Consider the following 12607-nt stretch of genomic DNA (forward strand, 5'->3'; position numbering starts at 1 on the left):
CTCCAGGAAAATCGAGCAAGGCAAAGAAGGCCCTAGATTTCTTGAAACTGAGGCTGGAATGGCGGCTTGGGTTCACAAAAAGAGAGTGGAGAGGACGGGGAAGCTCCGACGGAGGGACGGGCGGCGGACGCGCACTAGACCAGCTTAGCTCAGACTAGGCTGCCGTCACGGAACCAGTCACAAAGTGTCAGTAGGCGGTGTCTCAAGCTAGAGCGGAGGAATGGGCCTGATGGATAAGGATCCCACCCCCCGATGTCCACGCAATATTCACCGCACGACCTTGCTTTCCCTCCCACCAGTCATGCGAGGGAGCTCTTCGCTTTGGGAGGTCTTGGGAAGTTTTCAGTTCTATGATTATACCTGTCCGATGATCATGTCTGGCGCTTGGTGACATTTCTGATGGTCTGAAACGGAATGCTTTACCCGTGGACACTGCCTTGAAAGCGCACGCGGTCAACTACCGCGAATACTGATAACTTGTTGATCATGAGTAGCACTTCGTCCTTCGGTGGTACAGGCTCGAGCCTGGCACGAGCGGTGGTGATAGTCGCTGGTGTTTCTGCGCTGGTAGCTTCACTTCTGTCTCTACTGTGAGCAAGCTCTCCTTCCCCGCTGCCCCTGGTGGCGCCCCCCAAGGGTACATGTGCTGATAGCAACCGATCATCGCGGTCTTAGGTCCATATGGCTTCAGACGTACGGCAATCCAAACCTTCCATCTCATTCAAGAACTATTCTGATTGTGGCATAGGAAAAATTATCGAAAACCACTCCTCCAGCGTTATGTTGTTCGCATACTGTTGATGTCCGTGTCTCCACTTTTGTTGACAACCCTGTTGGCGCAATGCTGATTGCAATAGGGTCCCTATATATGCGGTTTCCTCCTGGGCTAGCATTATATCTTTGAAAGCGGCGATGTGGCTGGACCCCGTTCGCGATGTCTACGAGGTAACCTATGCGCGCCGACGACTGGCTGGCCACATGCTTACGGTGCTCTGCAGGCGTTCACAATCTATACCTTCTTCCAACTACTCATCAACTTTCTTGGAGGCGAGCGAGCCTTGATCATAATGACTCATGGCCGTCCTCCGATTCAACACGCTTGGCCACTAAACCATATCCTGCCCAAAGTGGACATCTCCGACCCTCAGACCTTCTTGGCTGTCAAGCGTGGTATCCTCCAGTATACCTGGCTAAAGCCAATCCTGGCTATCATCTCTATTGTCATGAAAGCGACGGACACCTATCAGGAAGGCTATCTAGGCTTGACGTCGGGGTATCTCTGGACGGGTATCGTGTACAATGTCAGCGTGACCATGAGTCTCTACTCATTAGCCATGTTTTGGGTCTGTTTACACAACGACCTGGCACCGTTCCGTCCGGTACCTAAGTTCCTCTGTGTCAAGCTTATCATTTTTGCTTCTTACTGGCAAGGCTTTTTCTTGTCCATCTTGCAATGGCTGGGCGCTCTATCCAACGGCGTGGCGGGATACACTCCCGACAACCTCGCCGCTGCGATTCAGGACAGTCTGATCTGCTTCGAGATGCCATTCTTCGCCATTACCCACTGGTATGCTTTCTCCTGGCATGACTACGCCGACTCCACCATCTCGGCTGCCCGTCTGCCTGTGAAGTTTGCCCTGCGTGATTCCTTTGGTATCCGAGACCTTATTGAAGACACGAAGATGACCCTTCGAGGAGAAAACTACGAATACAGACTCTTCGATTCCGGTGATCACATCATCCCTCACGCCGAGTCCAACTCCCGTGTCAGGAGAGTGATGCAAGGCATGCGGTATGAGCGTGGGGGAAAAGCGAAGTACTGGATTCCCAAGCCAGGCGAGGTTAACAGTCGAACGCCATTGCTATCAGGGTCAGAAGGAAGCAGTCGCGATCGACGAAGCAGCACACTAAGTCGCTTTCGATCAAACAGTGACATCGAGGAGATAGGCCTGGATGATGAGGATGAGAGACTCTTTACCAATGCACGCGCTCTTGAATTCGGCGATTGGAATGTAGGTCAATCTGTATGGGGCTCTATTTCTGGACACCGATGGGCTAATTGCAATCAGTACCCCGTGATCACAGCCAACGAAGTGCCGGAGGATCAACGGCAAATACACCACCGAAGCCCACCAAGTCTACAAAATCCTGGAGCAGTGAAACGGACGCGGAAGCACCGAAAGTCCCGCATAAACAGTGGCGGGGTCACCCCACGCAGTGAAGGCAGCACCCGTAGTTCTCGCAGGGAACCCACCAACGGTCGCCAGACGGTTCGTCAGGAAACTAGCTCATCCATATCCCACAGCTCCCAGCGTAGTCAGCTGGTGGACCTGGTAGTCGAAGATCACAAAGCAGAGGAAGCAGAAAGAGTGCACACACAGAAGGCGTTCGGATCGACCTGGCTGGAACCCGAGCAGAGGCACTTCCAGTATGTTGCAACATCTCACATATCGCATCTTTCTGCAGCGTCATAAAACAGCACTAATATTTTGTTCAGGAGACCCTCTGGGGAGCCAGTTGATGAACGACCAGACTATCTCGAAAATAGCGCAGATGGCACAATGGAAAATACCAGAGCTGCAAGCCCAACCGACCGAGCAGGAGATGATGAACCAACGACACGGCCAAATTGGGCATATGGAGGGTTGGAAGAGGAGAATGTGTGGGATCGCTAGGAGAGGAGAGCTTGCTTCATGCACAGACCCATCCCCGCCATTTCCGGTGGCTTTACATATTGGGGAGCATCTGCAGATATTTTTGAGGCATAGGATATGTAAGATGAATGAAACCGTGAAGTGTTTTATCGATATGAGCAGACAGGAGGTGAAGGATGAAACCAGGAGAAAGTTGCGGGATTTGGGGGAAGAGGGACACTGCAGTCAGGCACCGAGTATCTAAATTTGTTTCCGTCTAATGAGTTTCCTGTGAGTGTGAAGTGTGAATCCCACCTGCTGCTAGCCGGATCACACATCAGCAACGATCCGAGCAAATGGAGCGCATCCATTAGGCGCCGAGGGGGTGACATGGCTATCAGTTGATGGTTTGATGGCTGATCGACAAGCCGACACGCTGTCGAGGAGGGGCGGATCATGGCGGTTATTGGTTGCCAGCCAAATTAGCGGGTGCCTCGAACTGCATGGCACCATCTCGTTAGCTGCTCTGCTGCTTCCAATCTGCTCTTTATTGATGGATCAGGGGACAATAGCCTCAACAGGTCGCCCGCCTTTTCTGTTGTTCACAACTTATCGCGGGGAGGGAAAGGAACACTTGGGAGAGATGGTTGGTCACCACATCCTCTTGTCCCGCTTCCCTCATTCATCTTCCTGCTTATTTCTCTCTTTCTTTGTTACTTTAACCTTCCCCAGCCTCTCTCTCACAATCTCTCTCTCATATCAGCGGTCTCATGGGCCCCTCCCGGACCCCCCGATTTAATTCTCCTGCGTCCCCGCTGGGCGGATGTCTCGTATTAGTGTTTCATTGACCTGCCTCGTGCATCGCCTGCTCGCGCCTTTGCTGCCTGCCTTTTCTTCCGGTCCCCACCCAGTCCTCCCTCCCTGGCCACTGGGCGATGGAGCATCACTGCTGATGCGCTGGCAGCCATGATGCAGGCAATTGAGCAGGCAGGCTCCATATTCACTGGCTGGATATCTTCCTGCTTGTTCTGCCTGAGCGGGAGGGGCGACGATGAGAGCTTTCATCATCAACAGGCTATGAAGCAGAAAGGTATAGCTTTCCCCATACTTTCTCTACTACAACTTCTCCCACTCGGACATGGGGACTGACTGTCGTCCCTTGCAGGTGTTGAACGAGAAATGAGAGTATGCCATACTCAACCTCATCTCGTTCCTCCGATGAACCTCACCGACTACGATGATTTGCCCAGTCCAAGCTCTCAGCCTCGGGTATCATCGCTACAGTCATGGGTGGTTGAGGGCAGGACCCGGGCATCGCGAGCATCAAATCGAGCTAGCATGTCGCTCAAAAGGAAGTCGACTGCTCCCGTGAGGATCAGTGGTCCTTCAGAGTTTAGAAGAGTCTCCATGTTCCTGACTGAACTGGATGAGTATCGTCCGCTGGAGTTGAGCTTCAATACCCCAGGCAACAGACTCCCGGACCTCCCCAGATTTGAAGACTTCCCTCTCGACCACGACCGGAAGCAGGTCATTTCACGACCCCCGCGGGCTCTCTCTTCCACCGAGATGGGCCGGATATCGCAACCGCGGACTCATCGACCCTCTTCTTCGTTTCAGCTTGCGCGAAAGCCGGTCGGGTCAGGATCTCGTCGATCCTCGTTGCCAACCCAAGAACAGCTCCAGTTGTTAGAGAAGAATACCCCCATCACCAGTCCCTTAATCCCTCATTTTTCACAACGTAGCTCTGCGGTTACTGGCTTGACCGCAAATGCGGTTCCTTCTACCACTCCCAGGCTGGATTTAAGTGGTGGCAGCACGTCCCTGGCTAGGAACGAGCTACACCGGGACACCCACGAGGCCCCTACATCCACGGTCCCAAGGACTCCCACCAAACCCAGCCTGCAGGACAGGCCCTTACCTTCTATCCCGACTGAGGAAGATTCCCCTTCTTCAGGCAGTACGTATCACCCACCTACTACTCCCTCCGAAAGCCGACCCCCAACCACACCATCGGAGAATCCCAATCAAACCCCAACCCGCTCGGGACGTGTTACCCAGTGGCTCTTTCAGACACCCAACAAGCCGAACTTTCTTTTTTCCAACCCGAGCAAAATCAGCGACAAGGGGCCATTTCGCATACGCTCGCGGACGCTGAGCGGCTCTACGCTCGCATCAACTACCACCAACATTACCGGAGGGCACAAGACTACCCCGTCTCTCGCCAGCGGCACGACAGTAGCCCCAACGATGCAAGCATCGAGCACAGAATCACGGAACTTTGACCTCCCTCTTGGCAGCCCATTCTCACCCAAACAGACCTTTCCAACCGTGACAGAAGAGCACACCTATCCCACAATTCATGAGGGTGAACAGCAACAGCATCAGGAGCCCGAAGTATTTGATGATATGCTTACCCAGTACTACGAGTATCGTCATTCCGCTGTCGGTCTAGCATTTTGATCGATCTCCGAGCAAATGAGCCCTTTACTTCTACAATCATCCAGATTCAGTTTTCTTCAATTCACGTCTCGGTCAACAGCCTTGATATGCAGACTACCTTTATAACCATATTTATCACCCTGCTCAAGGGGAACATCTATCCTTTCCGGCTTTAATGATCCTGTCTCTTGCAGATCCTAATTTCAGGATCGAACCTATATACGCTCGCTTTCTTTGCACTTTTTCCGCAACATCAATGTAACTGATACCCTTTGGTTCTACATATGTGCTTTTTTGCTTCATCCGTGCTTCAATAAGATACTATTTTATGATTCATTAGGTGTCTCTAGTCATGAAGTAGCTAAGTTGTGAGCGGCACGAATAAAACACAGCTGCACAACAGAGAGAATATTATGCATGGAAGTACATGTGCAGTCAGTCATTGTCCGGTTGTCGACCCCTTTACCTCCGCCCAGTACAGATAATACTTTCCTCCCTCCTTAAACCGAGAAAGATATTCATCGACCCGATTATGGTCCCTATGGTAACTCAATTGCCCATTTTTTTTTCTCCGGTGTGTCAAAACCAACACGGCCATCATGGATTTTGAACCATACAACCATTATCATTATCAAGGAATTAGTATTTGGCAGATCTTGTACAATATGAAATGACTGCCAGTAGTCTCAATCATTCAACAATGTATATTCAAACAGGGTTGTCTTCCCGCTTGCTGGTGTCCCACGTACGAGGACGACGTTTTCAGAGGCCAGGACATCTACAACCTTCAATACTGTTTCCTTGCGTAAACACCTCGTTGGAGGAGGAATGATAGCTTCTAGTTCTTCGTGAGCCTCTCGGATTGTAGAATTGAGAGGGAGCAGGGAATGACCTTTACGATCCTGCGAGGACATCTGGAAGATCCCTTGTCGACAAGGACAAGGACATTCTAGTTCCCCAACCTTAAGGACTTCTGTACACGGACCCGCGCACATTGTACGTATGTGTACAGAATGTGTGTTGTGAAGATCATCAGGATTGAGATGTGGACGAGGAGATCGGTGGGAAGCCGAGAGATCCTGCATCTTGAGCACGGGTCTTGGTGAGATGCCTTGTGGAAATTGGGAAGTCGTGACCGTGACACAGAGCAAGCAAGCGAAAGGAGATGATCATGGAGAAGTTCATGTCTAGTATTCAAATTGACACGAGGGAAAAGAGCAGCGTCACCATGATGATGACAGGACGGCGTGCAATCATAGTCTATTGGCAGCAAGCGCCCAGATTTTTCTTGGATTAACAGTGAATTGCTCATGATACGAAATAGGTTGTTGTCTAAGCTTACATACAAAGAAATAGCTCAAACGTGAATCCTGCCACTGGTACTTAATCGCCGTGTTGAAGACAAAGGCTCGATAGAGCGCAATCCTCGACCGCCGGAAATGGCTTCAAGTTGAAAAGGGTCAGTGGCCTAGTTTGGTGGCCATGTGGCAGGCATTTACATGATGCTACATACTTGAGTGGGTAGTTTCCGTAATGATCAAAAATCCCATCCTGCCGCTGGTCTTTTACAGACCTCTCTCTCTTTTCTTGACACAATCAAGGCTATAAAAGCTGTTTATAGTATTCCTTTCTATTCTGGCAGATTTAAAGGAGCAGAATAGAAAAATATGTAACAAGCAATAATATAACATTTGGACCACGCCGCTTTTCTCAACCTTTTCTGTATCCCTCTCTCTCCCCTTGTGACCATTTGAGATAGCTCCCATTTCTTGACACTAAATGCTAGCGAGTGTTGGGAAAGATCTTCTTCTGGCCCGTAGCGACTCGGCAAGAGTACCCTGGCTATGCTATATTCGAGAAAGCAAAATAGTGTTACGAGCCAAGGCCTTCGAAGAGTCAGCAATAACGCACTGTCAGTTCAACAGTGTCGTGCATGGGATCAAGTGACAAATCCAGGATCTGGACCGTATTTGATTCTTTCGGCTCGAATGCTCCTGGCAGGCGGGCATTCTTCAAGCGGGCGGTCCCTCAAGAATGAACATGCCAACACTGATGAATCGAGTATGCACATTCCCCAGTTGCTCGCGTCGGCCAATGGGAATCCCTGGCAGAACCCGCGACCAATGCAGCTGGAGAACCGCCACGTGCTTGAAGGAGGAGAGGAAGTTAGCATCGTTGCTGTCTCTCAAAGGTGATGTAGACCGGCCATCCCAAGGAATGATGGACACACGGCGGTTGGGATCCTTTAAGTTATCACTCATGTCGTCTACGAGCGAGCATTTACTTTCATGGTTATCATGCTGCAGTATCCATTAAATAAGCTTCGTCGCAAACATTTTTAGTAGAGAAGCAGATCATCTTTCACCATGGGTCGCTTGGTGATTTACTTCCCCACGATAACAGCGTTTATCGCTTTTATCCTCACCTTATTATGTCTCTTCGCAGGTACGCAATTGACGGTGCTACCGGGTGTCGATATATTCACGGTTGGTCTATCTGGTTCCGCGTTCATAGTGTCTGGTCGGTAAGCTGAGATGTTACAATATAGGTTCTTTCTTCAGAACAGAGTCGAAATACGGGGATACATGACTTCTACTCCATCTATGTGATGTCGTATTGCGAAGGAGATCTCGTGGCAGGCAACAGGCGCTTTTCAAATTGCTCCAAAGCCGCATTGCCCTTTGCCTTTGATCCTTCTGTGGTGCTGTCGAAAGAAACCGGTAACACCACTTCACTTTCGAACCTGGGGTGGCCCGATTCCGTTACAGATGATTTTCATGCATTCAGCATGACCAGCCGGAGTATAGGGATTCTCTACTGCATCGGAGCCGGGGCTGCTGGCTTGGCGATAGTGGGCAGATTGTATTGGCTGGTTCGGCGCGGACCACGGCAGTCCGTAATGGAAGTAGCGGCATTACTGGTAAAGATACCTCCCCCGACCTCTGATTGGGATGATCCCAGCACTAACCACGTGCTAGTTGGGGTTCATCATGCTCGGAATTTCCTCGATTATTGCGACGGTTATCGCGTTTCAATTTGTCGATCTGGTCAATGACCATGGCCGCGATATGGGGGTGAGTGCCGAGTACGGACCCCAATTTTTGGGGATGACCTGGGCGGCCACGGGGTTGATGCTGGCGGGAGGCATCACCAGTTTATTGACGGTGCTGGTCGACCGGAGCCGAGCAGAGACAGGCACCCTTGCAGGTGACTGTGATGATCAAGCCAAGTCCCTCATACACTCGGACTTTGAATCGGTCAAGTCCAGTGCGGAACCATCGCCAGGGGTGGAGACAGAAAAGGAGGGAAATCAGTGATGGAAAGAAGAGGAATAGGGACTGTATTTGATGGAAAGGGTAGATAGTGCGGATAGAAATGAATGGAAATGTAAGGAATGCATCCAGCCCAGGCTATAGAACATGAAGCTATTGGACTGTCTTGGGGATAAGAGGAAGCCGGATATAAAGACCCACAGAAACCCCATGAAAGGGATTCTACGGCCGTCCATTGTTGATCGCATCCACTGGGGGGAACCGACGATAGTGTGGTACAGTGCAGCGTAGCGTTGCTGGGGGGGAAGAACCGGTCACGTCACCAGTGGAGCAGGATTGGGCTCGGGTCGAATGACGAGGGCGCATGGCCTCCTTTGGCCCCTCCGGCGCTGCTCGTTCCCGGCACTCGTCCAGCGCTAACAGTAGAATCTCTTTTGAATTATCCATTCCATCGCTGGCCTGACACCAGTGGTGGGTCAACCCCTGGTGGATACTCGATTCGATTCCATGATGATGATGTTAACGACCGGTTGGACGATGATGATATTCAGGGGAATGATGTAGGAGACCTGTACCAGGACCAACAAGCAGCACCCCAGTCATTATAGGCCAGCGATCGGGGTTATAGGAACACAGCCTTCAGGGAAACTGACTTGTTGGAAGTGGATGGGTTAGACTAACCGGGATGAAAATATGTGAGATGATGACTTACAGTAGCACTAGTATAGTCGATGTCCATCCGGGCCAACGGGCCAGTATCGCGTCGTCAACCTCACGATGGCACAGTTGCACATGCGACAGACAAGGCCAGGATTGTACTGTGGGCTGCGGAATCAACCGGGACCATGACTGTGGCCGTGTCTGATTGGGATAGAAGCCAAAAGTAAGGGGAGGCGTGCAGGCCTGAAAATGCCCGCATGGCCAATCCGCTTTGGGCCTGCGTCATCGCCGCTCATTGGAACAGCCGGCACTGGTCCTGTTTGGATTGGCTTGGATTGGGCCTCATCGTGATCCATTAAGTCATAGGCAGTTAGTTTAGAATCATAGTAGTCAGTTAGTCACTGCGTGTGTCTCTGTTCCCCCACTTGCTGCAATTGGCCTGGGTATCGTGAAAAAGTCTTGGTCCCATTCACCGTTGCACTTTCCCGTTGTTCCCATCGTGGGTGCCTCATTCTCCCTCATTTCCCTCAATTCCCTCATTATACTTTATATACCCCTCCATTCCCCCTCTTCTTTCTCTCCGTCTTCTGCTCTTCAATTCTCAACCCTTCCTTTGTCTTCACAACACCACTCTTCTCTTTCGCGATATCAATCATCCTTTCATACCTCTGATCATCTTACTTTACTTTTGATCAGTCTTCCAATTACACTCTACCTCCCTTCTACTATCAGACTTCCACTACATCATGGGAAAGAAGGCTATCCAGTTCGGCGGTGGTAACATCGGCCGTGGCTTCGTCGCCGAATTCCTCCACAAGGCGGGCTACGAAGTGGTCTTCGTCGATGTCATGGACAAGATGGTCGAGGCTCTGCAGCAGAACAAGTCGTACAAGGTGACCGAGGTCAGTGAGGAGGGTGAGCACACAACGACTATCACCAACTACCGTGCCATCAACTCCAAGACCCATGAGAGCGACGTCATTCAAGAGATTGCGACGGCTGATGTCGTGACCTGTGCCGTGGGCCCCAACATTCTCAAGTTCATCGCCCCTGTCATTGCCAAGGGTATCGATGCTCGCACAGAGTCTAAGCCTGTCGCTGTCATTGCCTGTGAGAATGCCATTGGCGCTACCGACACCCTGCACGGCTTCATCAAGCAGCACACCAGCCAGGACCGCGTCGAGTCCCTGTATGACCGCGCCCAGTTTGCCAACTCTGCCATTGACCGCATCGTCCCTCAGCAAGCCCCCAACAGTGGCCTCGACGTCCGCATTGAGAAGTTCTACGAATGGGCTGTCGAGAAGACTCCCTTTGGCTCTGTCGGCCACCCAGACATTCCTGCCATCCACTGGGTTGACAACCTGGAGCCATACATTGAGCGCAAACTGTTCACTGTCAACACCAGCCATGCTACTACTGCCTACTTTGGTCACTTCCGGGGCAAGAAGATGATTGCTGACGCTCTGGAGGACAAGGAGATCCGTGGACTTGTTCACAAGGTTCTCGAGGAGACTGCCTCACTCATCGTGGCCAAGCACGACATCTCAGAGGAGGAGCAGAAGGAGTACGTCGAGAAGATCGTCAGCCGCATCTCCAACCCTTATCTGGAGGACAATGTCGATCGCGTGGGTCGTGCTCCCCTGCGCAAGCTGTCTCGCAAGGAGCGTTTCATTGGACCGGCTTCACAGCTGGCCGAGCGCGGCATGAAGTATGACTCTTTGATGGATGCTGTCGAGATGGCTCTGCGCTTCCAGAACGTGCCTGGTGACGATGAGAGTGCGGAGCTCGCCAACATTCTCCAAGAACAGCCGGCGGAAGATGCCACCACCAATCTCACCGGCCTGGAAAAGGAACACCCACTGTATCCTGCCGTGCTGGACCGGGTGCGCAAGGTGCAGCAGGGGACGAAGTAAAGGCACTGCTGCTGTCGCAAACTGTCTTTCTTTAATGTTCACGATTACGATTACGAAAACTGCGAAAGCATTCCGAGTCGATCACCTGCATGTACAACTGGCCACGCCGCAGGACGGTGACAGGCCATTTGGGATACGGCGAACACTGGTCGGCGCGGATATGGAGCATGGGTATGGAAACGGATTAGCATAGTCATAACATGATAATTATGTACATAGTTGCAGGCAACTAGCACGAATACATGACTGAAACATGAATCTATTCTGCTCAGGTATCTCAAGAATAGTAGTTGATTATAGATCTCAAAAGTATCACAACTTACTATCCCTCCACACCGGCTTCCTCTTCTCGACAAACGCCCTCAACCCCTCCTTAATATTCTCCCCCTGATTCAACTTCTCCGACCACTCTTGAATCAACATCCCCGTCGCCTCTTCCGCCCCCACCCCCTCCCACCCCAGCTTGACTCCCTCGCGACTAACCAACACCGCATCAGGACTATTCCCCGCAATCTGCACCGCAACCTCCACTGCCCTCTCCACCACCCCTTTCTTACTATCATCAACAACCTCATTCACAATCCCCCACCTCGCCGCCTCCTCCGCAGGTACCTTCCTTCCCGTCAACGCCATCTCCATCGCCCTCTGCCGTCCCACGATCCTCCCCAACCGCGGCAATGCCCCCGCCCACGCTACCACCCCGCGCTGCACCTCCGGCAACCCGAAATACGCCTGCGAAGACGCAATCACCATGTCGGCGTTGAGCACCATTTCGCATCCCCCGCCCAGGCAGAGGCCGTTCACCGCGCAGATAATGGGCTTTTTGCCAGATCGGCGAGAGAGGCCCCCGAAGCCGGTGGGGGGCATGGTGCGCGCTTGGCTGGGTTGGTTGGGAGTTTGGACGGTGGAGTTCCATTCTATAGTAGTAGACATTTATTATGGTGAGTATAGGTATATGTGTGGTGGGTTGATGATGGGGGGGAGGAAATGGGGTAGGTTAGGAATATGGATATATACTATACCTTTAAGGTCTGCGCCCGCGCAGAAGGCCCTCCCTGAACCAGTCAGTATGCCTACTCTTATTGAGGGCTCGTTGTCCATCCATGTCCAGATGGCGTCGAGGTCGTGGTGGCCGGCTGTCGAGATGCTGTTGAGTGCTTTTGGGCGGGAGAGGGTGACGAGGAGGACGTGTGGGTGCGGGAGGGAAAGGGTTATTGTGTTGGAGGTGGGGGTGGGAAGGGTTGGTGCCATTTTTGGTTTTTGATGGTATTTGGATTGCGGTATGGGTTAATTGGATGTAGGGGAGAATTGAGAGAAGGTGGGAGGGTTGGAGATAGAAGTGGTGTTGTTATAAGAGTTGGTGGTTATTTATGGATGGGGTCTTTAATTGATGCCGAGGTTCGGTCGGATGTTATATTGTTAAAGTTGGAGTGCGGAGACGACGGGCTGCCGCTAGACTGGTTCTGTTGTTAGTCGGTGGGTATCGTTTCCGATTGCTGTGTCTATTTCATACTTTACTGGAGCTACATGCAAGTTTAGAAGATATAGAACAATGGGATCTATTCCATAGTATAGATAGAACATTAGACGTGTCCCTTGTATAGATAAACATATATGTCTATCTACTTAATCAAGCCCAGAAATCGTATCATCTACCTCCAACGCCGCAACTCCTTACACAGAACCACGT

General features: G+C 51.5%; 10 protein-coding genes across 10 annotated transcripts; 6 read left to right on the plus strand and 4 right to left on the minus strand.

Moving 5' to 3' along the window:
• Window positions 1–486: 486 nt before the first annotated feature.
• On the plus strand, window positions 487–2675 carry An02g05750 (uncharacterized protein; the record flags this gene model as incomplete). The annotated part of the gene is made up of 6 exons (XM_059746322.1): window positions 487–581; window positions 749–802; window positions 858–945; window positions 999–2012; window positions 2070–2428; window positions 2498–2675. 6 exons carry the CDS (start codon window positions 487–489, stop codon window positions 2673–2675), a joined length of 1788 nt encoding a protein of 595 aa, XP_059605158.1.
• A 927-nt stretch (window positions 2676–3602) lies between these two features.
• An02g05760 (uncharacterized protein) lies at window positions 3603–5093 on the plus strand (the record flags this gene model as incomplete). The annotated part of the gene is made up of 2 exons (XM_001399675.3): window positions 3603–3723; window positions 3799–5093. 2 exons carry the CDS (start codon window positions 3603–3605, stop codon window positions 5091–5093), a joined length of 1416 nt encoding a protein of 471 aa, XP_001399712.3.
• A 665-nt stretch (window positions 5094–5758) lies between these two features.
• On the minus strand, window positions 5759–6838 carry An02g05770 (hypothetical protein; the record flags this gene model as incomplete). Its single annotated transcript, XM_059746323.1, has 5 exons — window positions 5759–5974; window positions 6058–6332; window positions 6436–6497; window positions 6586–6653; window positions 6770–6838. The coding sequence occupies 5 exons, from the start codon at window positions 6836–6838 to the stop codon at window positions 5759–5761; spliced, it is 690 nt and encodes a 229-aa protein (XP_059605159.1).
• Window positions 6839–7011: 173 nt separating this feature from the next.
• On the minus strand, window positions 7012–7333 carry An02g05780 (hypothetical protein; the record flags this gene model as incomplete). Its single annotated transcript, XM_059746324.1, has 2 exons — window positions 7012–7176; window positions 7217–7333. The coding sequence occupies 2 exons, from the start codon at window positions 7331–7333 to the stop codon at window positions 7012–7014; spliced, it is 282 nt and encodes a 93-aa protein (XP_059605160.1).
• A 105-nt stretch (window positions 7334–7438) lies between these two features.
• An02g05790 (uncharacterized protein) lies at window positions 7439–8127 on the plus strand (the record flags this gene model as incomplete). The annotated part of the gene is made up of 2 exons (XM_059746325.1): window positions 7439–7558; window positions 7621–8127. 2 exons carry the CDS (start codon window positions 7439–7441, stop codon window positions 8125–8127), a joined length of 627 nt encoding a protein of 208 aa, XP_059605161.1.
• A 364-nt stretch (window positions 8128–8491) lies between these two features.
• Window positions 8492–8952, plus strand: An02g05800 (hypothetical protein; the record flags this gene model as incomplete). The annotated part of the gene is made up of 2 exons (XM_059746326.1): window positions 8492–8619; window positions 8679–8952. 2 exons carry the CDS (start codon window positions 8492–8494, stop codon window positions 8950–8952), a joined length of 402 nt encoding a protein of 133 aa, XP_059605162.1.
• Window positions 8953–9075: 123 nt separating this feature from the next.
• On the plus strand, window positions 9076–9363 carry An02g05810 (uncharacterized protein; the record flags this gene model as incomplete). The annotated part of the gene is made up of 2 exons (XM_059746327.1): window positions 9076–9203; window positions 9246–9363. 2 exons carry the CDS (start codon window positions 9076–9078, stop codon window positions 9361–9363), a joined length of 246 nt encoding a protein of 81 aa, XP_059605163.1.
• Window positions 9364–9394: 31 nt separating this feature from the next.
• Window positions 9395–9660, minus strand: An02g05820 (uncharacterized protein; the record flags this gene model as incomplete). Its single annotated transcript, XM_059746328.1, has 2 exons — window positions 9395–9511; window positions 9559–9660. 2 exons carry the CDS (start codon window positions 9658–9660, stop codon window positions 9395–9397), a joined length of 219 nt encoding a protein of 72 aa, XP_059605164.1.
• Window positions 9661–9750: 90 nt separating this feature from the next.
• On the plus strand, window positions 9751–10917 carry An02g05830 (uncharacterized protein; the record flags this gene model as incomplete). The annotated part of the gene is made up of 1 exon (XM_001399682.3): window positions 9751–10917. One exon carries the CDS (start codon window positions 9751–9753, stop codon window positions 10915–10917), a length of 1167 nt encoding a protein of 388 aa, XP_001399719.1.
• A 312-nt stretch (window positions 10918–11229) lies between these two features.
• Window positions 11230–12168, minus strand: An02g05840 (uncharacterized protein; the record flags this gene model as incomplete). The annotated part of the gene is made up of 2 exons (XM_001399683.1): window positions 11230–11834; window positions 11940–12168. 2 exons carry the CDS (start codon window positions 12166–12168, stop codon window positions 11230–11232), a joined length of 834 nt encoding a protein of 277 aa, XP_001399720.1.
• Between the last annotated feature and the right edge of the window lie 439 nt (window positions 12169–12607).

Source organism: Aspergillus niger (assembly GCF_000002855.4).
Source record: "Aspergillus niger supercontig An02".
Taxonomy (NCBI): Eukaryota; Fungi; Ascomycota; class Eurotiomycetes; order Eurotiales; family Aspergillaceae; genus Aspergillus; species Aspergillus niger.